This window comes from Sabethes cyaneus, chromosome 3, assembly GCF_943734655.1.
Source record: "Sabethes cyaneus chromosome 3, idSabCyanKW18_F2, whole genome shotgun sequence".
In the NCBI taxonomy this organism is placed as follows: domain Eukaryota; kingdom Metazoa; phylum Arthropoda; class Insecta; order Diptera; family Culicidae; genus Sabethes; species Sabethes cyaneus.
Window position 1 is genome coordinate 228,208,554 of NC_071355.1, and position 21,425 is coordinate 228,229,978.

The following is a 21,425-nucleotide window of genomic DNA, read 5'->3' on the forward strand; positions in this document are numbered from 1 at the left end:
CATAGAAAAAATTCTGGTCTCTAAAAACACCCACATGTCAACTTTTGTTCCATTTGCTTGCTTAGTTCTCGAGTTATGCAGAAATTTGTGTTTCATTTGTATGGGAGTCCCCCCCCCCCTTGTTAGTGGGTAGAGGGGTCTCTAATCATCATAAGAACCTTTCCTAGCCCCAAAAACCCCTGTATGCAAATTTTCTCGCCGATCGATTCAGTAGTTTTTAATTCTATAAGGAACATACGGACAGACAGACAGAAATCCATTTTTATAGGTATAGATACTCTAATAGATGACGGGCGAAGTCCATCATTCTTGACAATAAACAATCTTAAGGGGGCATAGTACTTTTTCAATTCTAAAAAATCGAATTTTTTTTTATTGTTTATATCAAAAGATTAACATTTTGACCATATGTGGTTGAAGCCGTTTCGATGAATTCCAAAAAATGACAAAGTTACAGTTATTTGTACCCCGCATGTCTGGAGCGATTACACAGCGCATAAAAACTTCAATGCCGTTTTTCTCGGAACCAGGTTTTCAAAGTCGGTACCATAAATATCTCAAGAACGGCTCAAGCAATTTTCATGATTCTTTTTTTGTTCTAAAGCCAATAAAATTATCTAGTGTTTGACCCATCCTTTATTCGATATTGCAATTTTTGTATTTTTTAGAAATGTTTAAAGTCAATTTTTTCGACGAAAACCCTTACTTTTATGTTTGAATGTCCACCATTTTGTTATGCGTTCGAACTTAAAAAAAAGATGGGTCAAACACGAGATAATTTAGTATACTTTCATGTGGTTTTGGAATTTTTCAATTCGGATAAGCCCCCGAGCGCCAATCCATGGTACCGCAATTCATGTTTTTTTCGATTGATCATGTTCAAGGAGCCGTAGGGGAGGGGGGAAGAGGTTCCCATATGTAAACAAAATTGTAAATATTAGTCCAAAATACAATGTTTAGCAAAAAACCCAAATCGATTCGCCTTCCGCGTTATCGAGTAAAAAATATTTGAAATAAGACCAAAAATATGGTGTAAAAAGTACTATGCCCCCTTAATTTTTCTGAACAATTAACTTTTAAGAGAGTTAACTTTTACGAGTGTCCACTGTATAATAATAACAACACGAAAACCGTATTGAAAACAACACGGTGCCACCGGCATCCAAATGATTCTATCTTAGAGCCATCTATGCCTTCGCTCTCTCTTAGTACAAACTGCTGTATGAGCACCTTGCACACTGTGCAAGCTGGTCATTAAAGAGCAATAAAGTACACTTTGAATACATCGACGTATTTCGCACTAAAGTCAATGATGAATGTGGCAAAATTCGATTGCCGTCCCATTGCTTCTTGGCATGGAATTTTCAATTTTGCTTTTACCCCTACCCTACTGCAAGTTGCAGCAGCTGCTGAGAACAAACTCGAAAGTTTCTCATTTTAAGAGCACATTGAGAAAAGTGTGAGTACGAGCAAAGTACTTCTCTATGTGTGGATGTAATTCACATCTATTGCAGCACAGCAGTTCTCCTCATTGTGATGAAGCGAAAAGTTACGCTTTGTTACAATGAGTGAGAAAATAATAAGGTTACCGACGATTGCTCTAGAAAAATTGCTATTTACAAATAGCCAGCCACTCTTATCAAAAACCAACATTACTAAGAATTCTACAAAGTTTAGTCTCCTCCTCCATTTCTCCTAAGTTTAGTCGTCATCTCATTTTTACGAAGTTAAGATTTTTTTTCTCATTTTTTTTTAATTTTAAAATATTTGTTCGTGTTTTTCGAAGAAGCATGCAAAATTTGGAAATGGACAAATGAAAACTCTGGAAGTTATGAGTTTTTATATTTAGGCGCGTGTACGAATGTGAAGCGAGCGGTTACGTTTAATCGATGCTCTAACCTACGAGCAGCCGAGACGCCTTTGATGCGTTTAAGGGTGATCCCAAGTAGCACACTTTAGGTTCATTTAGTTGAAGCAACCGGATTACGACTGAAATTAGTCATAATTCGGTTACCACAACTACTTTGTAACAACCGTGCTAGTAGGGATGTGTCGATGAGGCGCGCGTGCTCCTCAGCTCGTTTGCATTAACGTGCGCACCTCGATATGAAAATTCATAGCGTCTAGAGTTTTCATTTCTACATTTCCAGTTTTTGCATGCTTCTTCGAGAAAGATCAACAAATATTTTAAAAATAAAAAAATCGAGGAAAAAGTCCCAACTTTGAAAAAATTCCAATTGTCTATAAAAATTCACTATTCAACTATTGGAAAACAATTGAGAATCCCGTAGAAAGTGCATTTTCGATCCATGGCTGCCCGTCTCCAATTTCTCGAATGTCCCACACTTTCCAGATCTTGCTCTACTTGGTCTAACCATTGAGCACGCTGCGCACTTCTACGTCTGGATTCGAAGCGAACACCATTTTTGCAGGATTGTTCTCTGCGCTTCTCACATTGTACCTTTTCTGGATATTGGGTTCGTCGAAAAGCTGCGCCAACTCGTAGTTCATCTGTCGTGTCCATACACCGTTCTCACAGACACCGGCAAAGATGGTCCTAAGCATACGACGTTCGAAAACGGCCTGTGCTTTCAAGTTCCCGTCGAGTGTTGTACATATTTTGTGTCCGTCTTATTAGCGTTTTGTACATGCTACATGTGGTACGGAGGTGAAGCTTACCTGACCTTAAGGTCTTGCGGAGTCCGTAGTAAGTACGACTTCCGACAAGAATACGTCTGCGTATTTCTTTGCTGTTGTTGTTATCAACGACACGAGGTATACAAATTCATCAACTACCTCGAACTCATCCCCGTTGACTAGCACACTAATACCTGCTAATAACAGGTACTTGATTCAAGACGTATTCATCACTAATCAAACCTTCATTGCTTCGCGCCTCAGTTTGGTATACTGCTCAGCAACTGCCTGGAACGTCCTTCCGATAATGCCCACGTCGTCGTCAGCAAGACAGATGAATTGGCCAGATTTATTGAATATCGTGCGCCGGATGCTTAAACCCAAACGTTTCATAACAACTTCTAGCACGATGTTGAACAGGAGACAGGAAATACCATCGTCTTGTCGAAGTTCCCTGTATGTTTCAAACGATAACGTGCCCGAAATCCTCACACAGCACTGTACACCATCCATCGTGGACTTAATCAATCTTGTCAGTTTTCCGAGAAAGCCGTTTTCGTCTATAATGTTGCGTAGCTCTTCACGGTCGTTAGTATCATAGCCGGCCTTGAAATCTATGAATAGGTGGTGCGTAGGGACTTGAGATTCGCGACACTTTTGGAGGACCTGTCACAGGACCTGTCCATTGTTGATCGTCCTCATATTCCAACTTGTCGAACTGCTAGTATATTGGGCATATTACTCCCTCCTACCGCTCTAACGGTAGCTTTTCTACTTCCCAGATCCTGACTATCAGCTGGTGCAGACAGGTAGCCAATCTATCTCCGATGCCATCTTTGCCAGCTGCCTTGTTGATCTTGAGCTGCTTGATGGCTTCGATCACTTCACCTATTGTGGGGGTCGGCGCATCACCATCATCCACCGAACTGATGTATTCATTACTCCTGCTGCCTCGTCACCGCTTCATTCAGGTGCTCCTTGTATTCCTAAACTTACTCATATGGCTATCGATTGGCAAATCATGCGCTTCAGCATGTCGTCAATCACGATAACAGCTGTACCCATCAGCGCGTGTGTATTGCCGCAGCTCTGGTTATACGAACCTTCTTTCTTTAACGCATCAATAAAGACAAATAAAACAGTATTGTTGATAATAATTAACTCTATAATTGTCGTATAGAGACCACTTTTTCGAATTCTGTTTGGCTGAGGTGCAGTAATCAAAAAAACAAAATTGTGTAGGCCTAGACTCCCATTGATTGAAACTTCGGGTCCCCATCCTGTAACGACGTAATTAATACGGCATCGAACTTTAAATAGACGGAGAACGTGCCTCAGTGTGCCCCACCCCGAGCACGCCAGTGCTTATGGGCATTGGCAACAAACTATTGTAATTCGCGCATGATTTGTAAACTGGCTTTATCGCAAACAGACTGACGGTTGATTTTGTACTACTGTAAACATCAGAGCTTGACTCTGCCCGAGTAGGAGCGAAGAGCAAAATAATATCAAAATGTGTTATTGGAAATCGAATGACACATATCAAAATTTGATCTTGTTTTGGCTGACATAGTTGGTAAAATAACAAAAAATAATATTAAAATTTTACTCATTTAAGGCCAAAAGAATAACTACTTGTGTTATTTGAATAACAAAGCAATAACATGACTGTATTCAGAGCTTAGAATAACATATTTTAGTATTATTAAGGTGTTGGATATCAAATGCAGTAGTATACGAGATATGAAAAAATCATTTTTTTAAATATTTATAATCTAAAATCTCTTTAATCAATAAAAAAAATTGTATGAAATATATCAAATGTCATTTTAAGGCCAAAATAAGATATGATAACAAAATAAGTTATTAAACTGTTCTTACAACCACTGTTTTAAATATTTTCTCAATAACAAAATGTGTTATCAATGTATCTCCATATCTTCAATAACAAAATATACCATTATAACACAGTTTGATATTGTTTTTATATTATTTTGCTCTTCACTCCTGCTCGGGTGTTCATCTTCATGTACAATCACACACCAGCAAAAGTAGGAAAATAGTTTGCCAGCTGGAACATGCATATGATTGTTACTGAATTTTTGAAATTGTTGAGTATCAGTTACTTCAAGTGTAAGACACCTTAAATGCAGTCCGAATTATTAAGAAAAATAAATAAGGCTTTTCAGGCAACAGTAGGTTTCTTGAGTAATTTGTAGTTATTCTAATTAGAATGTCAGCATAGGGGGCTGAAGGTTAAATCATGGCGATGCGTACATAATTGGCGTGATCTGGAAAATTGCTTTACCGTGAGTAAACTTTCGATATAAATCACAAAGCCACTTAAATATTCCCTACAGTATTGCTAGAAGTGGTCAAAAACATGCACCACTTGAAGTTTTTTGTAGTGATTCTATCTTTCATAGCGTCATTTGGAGGTAACTGTTTGATATAAAAAATAAATGTAATCTAAAACGCTGAAATAGTAATTATTTCAGCAAATCTTGAACCCACCGGAAATCATGAGGAGTTTGATTACCGAACCATGGTCTCGGTTGAGGATCAAAGGAGATATGGCAGACGATTTTTCTTTTTCTTTAAAGCCTACAGAGATGTGTCCTTTCTTTTGTATACCCGCGCGAACGCTGATCGTGCCCAAACCATTCGATGGAATTCTTCAACTGCCGATATGCAGCAGTTATTTTTCAACCCCAACCATCCTACACGATTCATAATTCACGGCTGGATGTCAGGTGGGGGCTGGGAACCTAGTCACCAAATTAAAAATGAGTATTTGAAAATTGGTGATTTTAACATAATCGTAGTGGATTGGGGAGCTGGTGCATCAAGTTGGCCTTATTTTCTATCCAGAAAGCGCGTTGCATCGGTGGGAGAAGTTGTTGCTCGACTGATCGATAACCTTGTTGCCTCATCGGGAATATCTTACACAGACATCACGCTAATAGGATTCAGTCTTGGTGCTCATGTAGCCGGCAATGCTGGAAAGTATTTGAAGGGTAAACTGGGTACTATTATAGCTTTGGATCCAGCTGGACCAGAATTTTCTTATGGCGATTCAGATATTTTGCACCAGGATGACGCCGAATATGTAGAAGTTTTACACACTAGCAAGTTTGCCGGATTCGAGGACCCATTGGGTGATGCAGATTTTTATGCCAACATTGATGAGCGGAATCAACCTGGTTGTATATTTCTAACTTGTCCCCACAGCCGTGCTCATGAATATTTCACGGAGTCGTTGAACAGTCCAATAGGATTTTGGGCGACGCCTCAGCAATCCTACTTCACTGTCACCAACGATAGAAATCTACGGATGGACCAGAAAGTTGCCATGGGTGGCGAGCCTTCGAACAGAGACCGTGGAGTACGAGGTATTTACTACTTCGAGACCAATAGTGAGCCGCCTTACGCCATAAAGAACGGTATGTCCGACTCCCGTATGGTTGAGCTGGAACCTCAACTATGGAACAGCGTGGATATTTCTATATATGTTAATTAGGCAATAGAGATGTGACATTTTAGCAAATTTAAAAGTACTCGGCTATTATATTTGTGTTGTGTGACCTGTGTATCTGCATGATGGATCCTGAATTGTGTTGTTTCTTCAAAAATGCGTCAGTAAGCGTTAATGATTAGGGAAGTTTTTTACGCCCGCCGTATTCACCAGATACCGTCCGCCGTCCGTCTGCCATTGATTTCGATCGCGGAAAAACACCATTACACTATATAAACTAATCTCAAGTTTTTAGTCTTGACCTTGAAATGCGGTCATACATATATATTAATATTTTTTTTTGAAACGATGGTTCTACAATTGATGAAGGGGAAAGAAATGAAAATTTTTTGGTGAAGGAGGGGAAGAGCGAAAAGGAAGGGGGGGGGGGTATTGGTAGCTATGCTTGACAAGTAATCATTTTGACTCCTACCTTTTGTCCAATGCTGGAAGGTGCATGAGTCGAACCAAGCTGTAATCTGAGATTATAACCGGATTCGAACCCACAACACCCGCCAGGGCATGTACCAGCGAACCACAGAGCCGGGGTGGCTCTTGCCGTATCAAGAATTCCTCTCCACTGTATTCGGTCCTGGGCTACTCGTCGCCAATTCGTTGCGCGTTTCGACACACGCAAGTCGGCTTCAACCTGGTCGAACCATCTAGCACGTTGAACTCCTCTATTCCTGGTGCCGGTGGGGTTCTTAAAGAGAACGCATTTCACTACACAGTCGTCCGGCATCCGTGCGACGTGGCCGGCCCACCGTAATCTCCCAACTTTCGCCAGGTGTATGATGGGAATCTCTGCAAGCAGTGCCTGTAGCTCGTGATTCATACGTCTACGCCACTCTCCACTTTCAGTTTGTACTCAGCCAAAAATAGTCCGCAACACCTTTTGTTCAAAAACGGCAACTGCATTATGTCTTCCATAAGCAAAGTTCCTGTCTCAAGTCCGTAGAGGACTACCGGTCTTATTAGCGTTTTGTACATCGTCAGCTTTGTGCGGCAGCGTATGCTCCTAGATCGAAGCGTCTTTCGGAGGTAAAAGTAGGCTCGATTTCCAACTTGAATGCTTCGTTGGATCTCCTTACTCGTATTATTGTCGGCGGTGACCAGCGATCCCAAATACACGAACTCATCAACCACTTCCAGTTCATCGCTGATGCTTACAAAACGTTATATTATTCGATGAGGTCTTTCGAGATACTGTACCCTGTGCTCTGTGCTCTATGCTCCGAGCTCTGTGCTCTGTGCTCTATGCTCTATGCTCTGTGCTCTGTGCTTTGTGCGCTGTGCTCTGTGCTCTGTACTCTGTGCTCTGTGCTCTGTGCTCTGTGCTCTGTGCTCTGTGCTCTGTGCTCTGTGCTCTGTGCTCTGTGCTCTGTGCTCTGTGCTCTGTGCTCTGTGCTCTGTGCTCTGTGCTCTGTGCTCTGTGCTCTGTGCTCTGTGCTCTGTGCTCTGTGCTCTGTGCTCTGTGCTCTGTGCTCTGTGCTCTGTGCTCTGTGCTCTGTGCTCTGTGCTCTGTGCTCTGTGCTCTGTGCTCTGTGCTCTGTGCTCTGTGCTCTGTGCTCTGTGCTCTGTGCTCTGTGCTCTGTGCTCTGTGCTCTGTGCTCTGTGCTCTGTGCTCTGTGCTCTGTGCTCTGTGCTCTGTGCTCTGTGCTCTGTGCTCTGTGCTCTATGCTCCGAGCTCTGTGCTCTGTGCTCTATGCTCTATGCTCTGTGCTCTGTGCTTTGTGCGCTGTGCTCTGTGCTCTGTACTCTGTGCTCTGTGCTCTGTGCTCTGTGCTCTGTGCTCTGTGCTCTGTGCTCTGTGCTCTGTGCTCTGTGCTCTGTGCTCTGTGCTCTGTGCTCTGTGCTCTGTGCTCTGTGCTCTGTGCTCTGTGCTCTGTGCTCTGTGCTCTGTGCTCTGTGCTCTGTGCTCTGTGCTCTGTGCTCTGTGCTCTGTGCTCTGTGCTCTGTGCTCTGTGCTCTGTGCTCTGTGCTCTGTGCTCTGTGCTCTGTGCTCTGTGCTCTGTGCTCTGTGCTCTGTGCTCTGTGCTCTGTGCTCTGTGCTCTGTGCTCTGTGCTCTGTGCTCTGTGCTCTGTGCTCTGTGCTCTGTGCTCTGTGCTCTGTGCTCTGTGCTCTGTGCTCTGTGCTCTGTGCTCTGTGCTCTGTGCTCTGTGCTCTGTGCTCTGTGCTCTGTGCTCTGTGCTCTGTGCTCTGTGCTCTGTGCTCTGTGCTCTGTGCTCTGTGCTCTGTGCTCTGTGCTCTGTGCTCTGTGCTCTGTGCTCTGTGCTCTGTGCTCTGTGCTCTGTGCTCTGTGCTTTGTGCTCTGTGCTCTGTGCTCTGTGCTCTGTGCTCTGTGCTCTGTGTTCTGTGCTCTACGGTCTGTGCTTTACTCGGTGCTCGACTCGGTTGAGTTTATGTTTAGAAGGATAGAAAATTTGATACATATTTTGTCCATGTCTTGTAAAATTACTCTTTGCAGAATTATAGTTTGTTTACCGGTAGCGAATAGTGATTCTGTCGTCAAGTATGTCGTTCTTCAGAGCCTCCAAGAGACGAATGTAGAATGTAGATTGTGAAAAAGCGTAAAAGAGAATGAATGCCAAACCTTGTAGAAGAAAAACCTTCATCAAAGTCGGAGCTATTACGAAAGTTTGATTGCCTATAAAATTGACCGCATTATAGCATTGCCGATGGGTACTCAAAAAATTAAACCCTGTCACAAGCAACAATACTCAATCGTTTTAAAATTTACGACAAAATTCAATAGTATTAAGTTCATTTCAACAATTTTTTTTTTCATCGCCATCAATGAAGTCCTTTATTCCGCCATCAGCAGTTGTGTCCATTTCAGTAATAATACGTGACGAAAAAAGAATCGGACAACCGATCCGCCCTAATCCTCACCGATTGATAGCGATCGCCTTTCAGAACACATTCACCATTTTTTCATTCACGACCAGATCGGACTCATTCAGCTCCGGAGATTCTTTTTTTTTTTTCTCCAGAAGGAATCTGATCGTTTCAGTCCGAAGGCGCACACAAAAAAAAAAACGAAAAAAAAGGACGACAACGATTGAAAAACCATCCAATGCACGGGATGACCTGAAAATGGATCACCGAAAATTACAGGTTGTTTTTTGTTTGAAGTTCCTTTCATCAGCCATCGCAGAAGGAGTAAAAAAATCACGGTTCTCGTGGGACGTCAGCCAGTACACTGCACCGGAGAGAAACTTTGTAAACAGAAAGAAATGCAGGACTGCAGGCAAACATTTTCATCTGGATTTGTAAGATTGTTTTGTCTACGTTTTCTTTCTCGGTGTGTTGGTTGTCCTTCCAATAATGGTTTTTGACCGAGTTCCCATGGACGACTGGCATCTTAAGTTGTTTACCGATTCTTGTGCAATTGAAGTGCAGCACACTGTGGAATGTTGCAGGGATGTTTGTTTATTTTCGATGCGCTCTATTAACTGAGAAGAGGATTAGTTGATAATAATTAACATTTCCAGGGAAGGCCATTCCTGGGTGGTGGAAAATATGAGAAATTTTTTAATTACAGTGGGACCGAAATGTTTTCAAACATCACTTATTTATATTTGTTTTTTTTTATGTTCAAGAAGAAATTGTGTACAGACAAGTACTGGTGGTCTCACTATTCATGGCATCGAGTCGAGATGCGTGCTCAAAAGGAACAACATTCCCGATGCAATCATTTTTCAAAGCCTTAATTTGCAAAGAATAGCTCCATTTAAAGCAGTTCACCTTACATCCTGTACCATTAATTATGCTAATAAATCAAATCGCCGTATCGTGTGCTAAAAAAAAATTACGGCTGCTTGTGTCCGACTTCAACGTTAGCCTTCGGGACGCACGGCAACAACAAGTGCCGCAGAGCGGAATCCTACGGTTTAATTGATATCATTACCAGACGACTCGCAAGCCGCAGCCCGAGTTCCTGGCTGGGTCGCACAGAAGTCGCCAAGTTCATGTTCAAGTTGGCCATTCATCATCGGCCTGTTTACAGCGTGGTGCAGTATTTTGACATTTCATTTCTCAAAAGTTGCACTCGGCGTTGTTCTGTCACGGCTCCCATCGGGCGCGGAATGATTTACGCCGACCGATCTAATGAATCTTCGGAAGCAAATGGCCTGAGGGCAGCGGATCTACCGTTTGGGTGCCCCCCCGATCCTAAAAAACGGGCGACGTTGTTCTCACCGCGCCGCCGCTTCATTTGACGGCAATTGAAATTTATGGTTCTAATTTCCGTTTCGGGGGCACACACTCGGAGGTAAAAGCCTCCAGTAGGTACTGACTGTCTGGGTGGTGTCTGGTATTTCGTCTTTGATCTCAACGAATGGTCACTATTTTGGAAGCTGTTAGAAGTCGATAAATAACGACGAATTAGGGCAGATGCAGTGGTAACCTGACAGCTTGGTTTTCATGTTTTCCACCGAATTTGGAAAGCGGAGTCAGACGACAGAGTTTTAATCGTTTTCAAACATTTTGGATTTTCATAACTAGTCAAAATCAATTCCATCGGGAATTCAAGCCACAATTCAGTGTAATATCCCGGAAGCGATTCGACTCGACTCAATTGAAAGTTATGAAATTTCCCTCTAATCTCCACTGATCCACCATCTTTCACACTTCGTTACCCAACCGGCGGTACACGGACGGTCCACGAAGTACCTCCTATTCGTCCCGAAAATTTTGCTCCCCCTCCCTCCCCTGTGGGTTGATACCAAAAACCGCATGGCGAACGAGACGAGGGCAATAAAAGTCATTATCCACCGTGATAGATGATAATGGTCGTTTCGTTTAACTGCACCACTGTGCCCCTTCGGGCGATTGGTTGGCTTGGCCGTTCGCCAAATTCCATAGAGCATCGTGAAACAAAACAAACCCCACAACACAAAACAAAAGCTTAGACTTAAAGGCGAGCGATTTATTTCACGACCCTGTTTGAAGAACAATAAAAATCAATAATCCAACGCTTTACGAGCTTCGCGACGATTTTAAAGCTCGATATTATGTAAAAAGCATGCAAAAGCCTCGACATTCAATGGAGATTCGGCTTAATTTTTTTCCTAGTTTTTTTTTTTGATAACGACACACAGCAGTTTCTTTTGCCACACGATTCCACTGCACCGGAATCGATGTTTTCGCAATAACAATTTATCATAAACGCCTGATGCTGCTGCCGTCGCGTCGCGAGGTGACTTTGGGACAACAATGAGTCTGCTACTGCAAGTAGATAGATCCTTTGGTAGGCTTGGGTAACTTCTTCAAAAGCTGGCGAGGCGCTCGCCAGAGAGCTGAGGGAAAATCGTGAGCTCCAGTCGATGCTCTAACTTTAACTTCAGGCAGGGAAAGCAAGCGAATAGATGTATTGTAATAGATTGTAAATTTATAACCTCATTTAGATGCTGAGTTGGTTTTTATTGTTTCATTGAAGTCATAAATATCGAAACACTTTAGTAGTTCATATTCTATGTGGAACCGTAAAATGCTGGCCACCGGTGTGAGTTCTCGTGCTGGAATGATAAGCGGCACCACTAGAGTCTCCGAAAGAATATTCTTTATGGAACACTCCCTGCTGCCAGGCCAAGTTTTTTGTCAAACTAAACCAACCATTGGAAACCGTTTCACCGAACACACATTTGTCATCAATTCTCCCCCACTTTACCACACCACTTTGCTCCGGTGAAAAAACAATTGATCGAAAACATGATGATTTACATACAACACGAATCAGATTACATTGAACTTTCCGGCAGAGCCGTGGCTCGGCTGCTAACAGTCGATGCATTTCGCAGATAGATGAACCAGGCCAACTTGTTGTTGACCCAGTTGCGGCAGAAATTGCCACCAACAACGAAGCACAAGTGGTTTCTGCTGCGAGAAAATTTTAACCCGAAAACGAGAAAAAAAACTTGACTGATCAACCTTTTGCGGTGTATTTGGCACAACAACCAAACGCGGTGCTGCGGTGCCGCCCATGTGATTAGCATAATTTCGTGTAATTTACCACCCTTTGTCTTAAATACCATCCAATCAAGCTTTCTTCCTATACTTAACCTTTTGGCAAACACCCGGGACTATCGCAGGCAGGGACGGCGACGGATTCAGCTAAGTGTATTTACTCGTTCTCTCCAGCGAAAGCTCAACAAGTTGCCGCCCGAACAGAGCCTGACGGCGGCGAGGCGGCCGGTCGTTGCGTGTTACACAAGCAGCCCAGCCAGGGTGCCGGCAGCGAGCAACAAGTGAGTGCAGTACCATAGTTCAACGTGTGTACCTACTACGTGCTCCTCAGCAGCAGCAGCAGACATGGACTGCAGTCATGTGGATTGGCGGCGGCGACGGTGGGCTTCAACTTGCTCGCACCCCAAGAGGAGGAACGAACGAACAGAAGAAAAAAACCACACAAACAAAAATGCCGACTCTCCCAGGCAAGTGTAACATTTGACTACCTACTTTGTCCAGAATGTACACGTTTGGCCGCGCAAATAGACCGTTGACGCACATGTAGCCGGCGGAACTAGGGTTGATCCAGATGGAAAAAGGGTTGCAACGGTTGTAGTTAAAACTTTCGGAAACTGGAAAACCATGCAAATCATCAATCGGAAAGGGAGGGCATGAATTCGGAGGATTTCGCATGACATAATCAAATTTCCATAAAACTACAGCTCGACAGTATGACAGTATGGCTGCAGGCCTGTATACAACCCACTAGTCAAAAAATTGTACTAACTGTAACCTTATTTCCTTTGAACATTCATGAGCTTCCTTTGGTTCATCCGCGGCTCAAATCCGCTTGGAAAAACCTGGAACTCTATAGCCTAATATGTGAACGAAAATTGTTCAAACGGTTGTACCTCAATTTATATAGCTACTAGTTGAGCCCAAATCTTATGATCCAGAAATTATACTGCTATAGAGCCTGTGTCGGTTACTAGACAAGTTCCGGGAGTACAACTTGTGACGACTCATCATCTGTCGTGGACTTTAAGGCAGCGTACGATTCAGTCAAATGAAAAGAGCTGCGGTTAATGTCATAGCAAAATGAAACGAGCTGTAGCTAATGTTAGGTGCTTCACACTCAGGAACGACAATTAAACTCGCCATCTGTTTAGTGTGGTTTCCTTTTACAAAAAAGTAACAGAAACCCCCCTCCCCCCTCCCCACAGGCCGAAGATTCCGTATGACGTTTAAAACTGCTATACCAATTTGACATGTGTGTTTGGGAAGGTTTTTGGGAACCCGCCCAGTTAGCTTCGAGGTACGATGCTGGTCTAACAAGCTAGTCGTCGTATGTTCGAATCTCGGCTAGGCGGGGCTTGCTAGTTAGAGTCAATAGGATCGTTGCACTGGCCCCGTAATTTTCCTGTACTCTAACAGCCGGCTGCGAAGTCTGTCGATAAAGAAGGGTAATGTCTAAAGACGGTATAAACCGATGGCTTTGCTTTTTTGTTTGGGAAGTACACCAGGGTGCAAAATCACCCGACTTTTTCAACCGATTTTATCGTTTGAACATTTAACCTAGTCCAATTTGATTTCCTGAAAGTGAAACGTTATTGAAAAGTGAGCAGTCATCCTGTCCGTTTGCCAGATTACTACCATATACTGCAAGAAGTTGTTCAGAACTGTTGTCGGAAACAGAGCTAAAGAGATATTTGTGCGCGGCGCAGCAATTCTCAAAGCGAAAACAATCAAGATTTACTTTTCCAGCTGTGTGCCGCGGTGGCTCTTGCCGTATCAAGAATTCCTCCCCATTGCACTCGGTCCTGGGCTACTCGTCGCCAATGCGTTGCGCGTTTCGACACACGCAAGTCGGCTTTAACCTGGCTCCTCTATTCCTGGTGCCGGAGGGGTTCTTGAAGAGAACGAATTTCACGGATGCATGTTTTCGGATGCATAGTCATCCGGCATTCTTGCGACGTGGCCGGCCCACCGTAGTCTCCCAACTTTCGCCAGGTATACGATGGGAATCTGTCCAAGCAGTACCCGTAGCTCGTGATTCATACGCTTCCACCACTCTCCGCTTTCCGTGTGTACTCCGTCAAAAATAATCCGCAATACCAATAGCAAAGTTACTGTCTGAAGTCCGTAGAGGACTACTGGTCCAATTAGCGTTTTGTATATCCTGAGCTTGCGGCGGCGTAGCGTATGCTCCTTGGTCGAAGCGTCTTGCGGAGGGAAAAGTGGGCTCGGTTTCCAGCTTGAATTTACTTACTTACTTATGTGTCCATGTCCGCCGCACTATGGTCGAAAAAGCCAAAATTCCAGACAAAAATCAATATCTCGAAAACCATTGGCACTACATATTTCATGTATTCAGAAGATTTTGTTTAGAAAAAAAGACCTATCTTTTGGTATAATTAGTCATTAGGGTGGTCCACTTTTACTCGTTATAAAAATTTTAACTTTTTTGTCTTGCGATATAGAGCAATACTTTTTACTACAAATTTGTAAATAATTTATTTTGCAGAAACTTTGCTGAAGAAACCAAATTTGTATCTCATCTGTGTATCACTATACAACGAATTTTCTAGATTATGTCAGGGTGGATCTTGAAAAAGCAGTTTTTTTGCTCTAACTTTTTATTTGAAAACCAATTTGAAAACTTTGTTCGGATGACTTTTAGAACGTAAAATAATGCATTTTTTACAACTTCTAGACAGTTGCTATCTATTGTCTGAAGGAAGATATTGAAGTTTTCAATTCAAAATATTGTAGTTTTCCACGGCGTCTCACACTTCCGTTGGCACATATTTTCGAAAACGGAATGAATGGTCTAAAAGTACGTATCTGGATTTACAAAATCCATGTAATGGCATTTTTCCAGACTTCTCCTATTCTGAGAAAAACGCATTTGAAAAGTTAGTATTTTTCCATATTCAGCCCCCTGTTGTCCAACGGTTCACCAATATCTACGATCCGCAGGGCCTGGGGAAAAGTTGGGTTCGAATTCTGTTATAATTGACTCCCATTATAGCTTGTTTTGTTCCATGTACCCGTAAGCGTTGCTTCAAAGGCCATCCCTTACCTGTTTTTTTCGCTCTGCAGACACTATAAGCACGTTTATTTCATAATTTTCTTCTACCGTCCCCTCCATTTATTGTAAAAAAAACTACCATTATAAATATCGCAGGTAAGTTAGAAAACGACGCTTTAAAACCTTTTTATTAAAAAGTAATATTGGGGGTACTTTTAAAGAAATGGACAAACGCGAATTGTTTTCTTTGTGAAAAAATACGCAAGGAAACTCCGTCGAAAAAATCCGAAAAGTATGTGATGAAGTGTGAGGAATATTTCAACGCACCATTACTAATTCCTGGATAAAGTTTTGAAAATATTGCAATAATATCGAATGATTATGATGTCCCGACTACTTCATCGATTGATACCGCATTCTCATTAAACAAGTCTCATCGAGATACAAAAATTAATTTTATTTTATGCTGTGGACAAAATGCAGCCCGATTTTTTTTTTGTATTGATAGGTCATTCTAAAACCATTTGGCCGAGTTGAGTGCTGAGAGAATGCGTAAAATCTCTCGTTATCAAGCCGTAGAAGTAAGCAACTGTGAGCTTATTCTGCTAGAATCAGTCTGCAAGGCGGCAAGCAAAATGGAAATACTTGTCTATACAAAATATTAAAAAAAATTATAGCAAATTCCAAAAACCTTGAAAACATTTTAGAATACCTCGAATTTATGTTAGTTTTCTTTCTAAAAAGATCAGAAGGTTTTTAAATAAGAAAACATACGCGATAGATCTACACGCTTAACGGGAAACTAGCAGTCATTAACTTTTCGTCGGAAAGCCCAATTCCAGAAGCAGTTTTTGGGCCCAAAAGCGGGATTCTGTTTACAAAAATGTAAATCCTGCGTTCTTTTTGCCAATCTGCACACTGAATATATTGAACAGAACGGAACAAAACACATGAACAGATTTTTGTTTCAATCAAAAATACTGCTTTTGAAATGGGCAGAATCGATGACGACTAATTCCGCCTTAAACAAAACTACGCAAGCGCAACACTTCAGTCCAGAGATGTAGAAATACTCTTTTTTTATAACTACTGTTTTTCATAACGATAGTTTTTTTTACAATAGATGGAGGGGACGGTAGAAGAAAGTAATGAAACAAACGTGTTTATAGTGTCTCCAGAACGAAAAAACAGGTAAGGGATGGCCCTTGAAGCAACGTTGAAGCTATAATGGGAGTCAATTATAACAGAATTCGAACCCAACTTTTCCCCCAGGCCCTGCGGATCGTAGATATTGGTGAACCTTTGGACCACAGCGGGCTGAATATGGAAAAATACTAACTTTTCAAATGCGTTTTTCTCAGAATAGGAGAAGTCTGGAAAAATGCCATTACATGGATTTTGTAGATCCAGGTACGTACTTTTAGACCATTCATTCCGTTTTCGAAAATATGTGCCAACGGAAGTGTGAGACGCCGTGGAAAACTATTATATTTTGAATCGAAAACTTCTATATCTTCCTTCAGACAATAGATAGCAACTATCTAGAAGTTTTAAAAAATGCATCATTTTACGTTCTAAAAGTCATCCGAACAAAGTTTTCTAAATGGTTTTCAAATAAAAAAGTTAGAGCAAAAAAACTGCTTTTTCGAGATCCACCCTGACTTAATCTAGAAAATTCGTTGTATAGAGATACAAAGATGAGATACAAATTTGGTTTCTTCAGCAAAGTTTCTGCAAAATAAATTATTTACAACTTTGTAGTAGAAAGTATTGCTCTATATCGCAAGACAAAAAAGTTAAAATTTTTATAACGAGTAAAAGTGGACCACCTTAATGACTAATTATACCAAAAGATAGGTCTTTTTTTCTAAACAAAATCTTCTGAATACATGAAATATGTAGTGCCAATGGTTTTCGAGATATTGATTTTTGTCTGGAATTTTGGCTTTTTCGACCATAGTGCGCCGGTCCGGCAGAACAAAGGGATGAAATCAGAGATCTCCACTGCTGACGGTAACCCGCCATGGCTTTTACCTGTCGCCAGGGCAGGTTCTCGTCTACAGCCCGGATGTCGTTGGCTAAGCTCCGTCTCCATGAGCCTCTGGGTCTGCCTCTTCTACGCTGTCCTTGTGGATTCCAGTCGAGTGCTGCTCTGCAAACCTCGTTCGCTCCTTTCCTCAAGGTGTGTCCGATCCACTTCCACTTACGCTCACGAATTTCTGTGGCTATCGGCCGTTGATGACACCGACGATGGAGTTCCTCATTGGATATCCAATTATCAGGCCACCAGGCACGAATAATATATCGCAGGCACCGGTTAATGACTACCTGCAGTTTTTGCGTTGTCTCCGCTGAGACGCACCACGTTTCGCAGGCATACAGCAGTATGGATTTAACGTTTGAATTAAAGATTCGGGTTTTCGTACGTAGAGTGATCTGGTTTGAGCGCCAAATGTTTCGCAGACCTGCAAAGGCACCCCTGGCCTTCCTGATCCGTGTGGCTATATCAGTCTTGGTACCACCATCGGGCGTTGTTTGGCTACCAAGATATTGAAAGACGGCTACCTGCTCAACTTGTTGTCCCGCTACTGTAAAGTTGGTGGAATTGTCAGTGTTCACTACCATAGACTTTTGCTACATTGACTGTGAGACCTGCTGCCTGGGAGCTCTCGGAGAGGTCGTCTAACTTGCTCTGCATATCGTTTCGGCGTTGTGCGAACAAGACAATGTCGTCGGCTAGGTCGAGGTCATTTAGCTGCTCCATCGTTAGAGGATCCCAAGGCAATCCTCGATTTGGTCTACTGTCAATTGCTCCAACTAATATCTCATCCATAACGACGAGAAACAGAAGCGGTGATAAAATGCAGCCCTGTCTCACGCCAGCAGTAACCCTTATGGGGTCGGACAAGACGCCGTCGTGCAAAACCTTGCACGAGAACGCCTCGTACTGAGCCTCGATGAGATGGACTAGCTTATCTGGAACTCATCTACGCCTAAGTGCGCCCCAGATGTTTTCGTGATTGAGTCGGTCGAACGCCTTTTCGAAGTCAACGAACACCAGCAGAAGAGAGTCCTGGAATTCGTTGATCTGCTCCAATATAATGCGGAGCGTTGTGATATGGTCTACACATGATCGGCCAGCACGGAATCCAGCTTGCTGCCGCCGGAGAGTAGCGTCGATCTTCTCCTGGCTCCGGTTGAGGATTACCTTACAGAGTACTTTGAGAGTAATACAGAGCAACGTGATGCCACGCCAGTTACCGCATTCCGTTAGGCCTCCTTTCTTAGGGACTTTGACCAATATGCCCTGCATCCAGTCCACCGGAAAAGTTGCGGTTTCCCAAATATTGCTGAAAAGCTGATGCATCATCTGGGCTGACAGCTTGAATGCGTCGTTGGATCTCCTTACTCGTTACTCACCGGGCGCTACATTGCTTCCCTGCCGACCTGGGCGTTCACATCCCCGATGACGACGTTGATGTACCGTGGTGAGCAGCTGTCGTACGTTGCCTCTGTGCTGTGCTGTGCATGTACAGCTGTGCATAGAATGCTTCCTTTTCGTCGTCGGGTTTACTTTCGTATGGACAATGCATGTTTATGATGGTGTAGACGGCCTTTTATTCTCAATACGCATATCCTCTCGTTGATCGCTTTCCAGGCCATTACGCGATCCTGCATTTTGCCCAACACTATGAAGCCCGTTCCCAGCTCTTTGGTCGCTCCACCGCTCTGGAAAAATTGGGCTTTGCCGTCACGGATCATCCACACCTTCTCGCCTTTGCGACAGATCTCCTGTAGTGTCACGATGCCAAACTTTCGGGGTTCACACTGATCGAGCGATCTGCAGTTCCAGGTACCAAGTCTCTACTCCATGTCCTTATTTCGTTGCAGTTGTCCATGCCGAATGTTCCGATTAGAATTTTCTTGATTCTTTTTAGTGTTCTATATTAAGATAGCTAGCCGTACTATGGCTTACGCTACCGAGTCTCGTGATGGGGCTGCCATCTTACAGAGTCGAGACAACACTGTGTCTCCTTCCCTGTTAGTATACGACCTTAGTTTCCACCGGGGTTGGTTACCCGATCTTCGCTAAGGTTGCTTGTATTCCGACTGGTACCGCGTGGAGGTAGGGATAGGAGTTACTGGATGAGAGGCTAACCACTATGGGGTCTGTTTTGCGCATTATTCAACCGATTCAACCATTTACCAAGCGAGAAAAATTAGCGACTGTCTTATCCGAGAACAGTTTGTGCGCGTTTCATTTGATAGGGATGTGCGATATTTCATGTATAACGGAGGTACCGATATTTTCATTCGATATATCAAGAATCCGGCATCGATACTATGTCAAGCGATATTATCGAATATTGATACTTTTCCATCCGATATTATAGATATCGAATGCCGTAAAAATGTCAGCTCTTCATGCATAAATCTTTGCCAACCTATCGAACTCGCCTTTTTCAGTTCTCTAGCATTTCAATAAGGCAAGTCTAAGAACTGAATCATACAGTATTCATACTGCGTGCCGCATATGAAAAACCTTACATAGTTTAATTGAGTCGGTACGCTGTCGTGCCTGATGAGATGAACTGCACGCTTAAAAAATCAACCGCGACCCGTTACGGTGTTGTCTTTTAAACACCGGTTTTTAACACTTCTGTAACACTCGGGATTGTGTGCGCTAGCTTGGTAAAAGTTCTTCGGATATATGCTTGGACATGTGTCTTTTTGCTAGCGTTAGGCTCTTGTAATTTCCTATCTATTTCATTTACTAATACGGCCAATTGGAATAAATCTGAAGCGCCTTCATGCGTGTTTCTGCAAACTTGAAAATACTCGTCTACGGTGGATGCCGATATCAGTTAACACTGGGAAATTTGTTAACCGGGTGCATTAAAAACTGGTGCTCGAAATATTGCAAATTGCTTCTTGTTTGTTTCTGCTGTTTGTTTACATGTATGAAAAAGATATGAACTTGGTTGCATCATTTTAGGAAACGGTAACGACCGTATAAGCTCTGTTTGTTATTTTTCCAGTGCCTGATTCCAATTTTGAAATTTATTTCTTAAGACGCGGAGGATCTTTAATTTCATAGATACCCCCCCCCCCTCCAGAATAACGCACTATTGAAAATAATGTGAGAAGGTTAACTGCTGTCAAAATTGTCGATAGCTTAAAGGTGCGGAGAAACGACAAAAAAATCAGAGGGGTTGTGTACAAGACACGACCGCATATATAGGTGACGCAGGACTACGTAAGTCTCTTTGTATAGTGATAGTAGCATGTATTCATGCTTGTAATCATTCGATTCTTCATGTATACATGCTATATGTAACATATAGACATGCTACATGCGTTGTATGTAACATTTATATAAGTAGTAACATTGCATACGTTCAATTCTCAAAAGATTGTGCATTTGAAAACAATTTAACAAAATCAAGAACACAAACTATTGCTTTCCTGCTACCTTACTGAAATTAAAGATTGTTTTTATTATCCATGGTTTCCCACGTTGAAGGGAGTTTACAAATTCAATCCTATTTTATCAACAGCACATCTTTTCACTACACTTCTAATGAAACGGTAAGCATGCGTATTCATACAGAGTCATATTGTAACAAAACACTACAGCTATAGCACATTTTTCCAACACAGAATTCAAAATCGCCTAGGTTTAATCGTCTCGCAGTAAAGAATTTGCGATCTGTTGGGACAACGAACTTGTGTCATTTTTTCTGGCACACTTCCCTAACACAGACATCAAATTTGACTAGGTTTAATCGCGTTCGTAAGAAATCTGTTGGCACGAGGAGGCTTTGTCAATCATTCTGGCGTACTTCCCAAGCAAGGACATCAAAATGTTCTAGGTTCAACCGCCATGTTAAGAAATCTTGTTGAAATGAGGAAGCTTTGTCACTTATTTTGGCTTACTTCCCAAGCACAGATATCAAATTGGTATAGGTTTAGATCATCGTATAGAATCTTCCAACCAATCACGAAGCGAGAATTCTGGTAAAACATAGGTTCATTATTTTCAATTTTTCAATAGTTCAACATCAAGAATCCATACTTCTCTTCATTTGGGCCAATTCTTAAAAGATTTTCCAATCGATTGGTGTAAGAATATTGAAAATCGATCAGAAAACCGCTGAGCTATTAGCGCTCAAAACCTTTCATTTTTCGTGACGCTCGCATTTTTCGATTTTTTTGGAATGACACCCTATCTCAAAACTTGCCGTAAGTCGTAGTCCTACGTCAAAACTTTGCGAGTGGGGCCATCGCAAGCT

General features: G+C 42.4%; 1 protein-coding gene across 1 annotated transcript; it reads left to right on the top strand.

The window, feature by feature from the left end:
* Positions 1-3,046: 3,046 nt before the first annotated feature.
* LOC128740836 (phospholipase A1-like) lies at positions 3,047-6,157 on the top strand. The gene is made up of 2 exons (XM_053836404.1): positions 3,047-3,137; positions 5,136-6,157. Exons 1-2 carry the CDS (start codon positions 3,047-3,049, stop codon positions 6,155-6,157), a joined length of 1,113 nt encoding a protein of 370 aa, XP_053692379.1.
* The last annotated feature ends 15,268 nt before the right edge of the window (positions 6,158-21,425 follow it).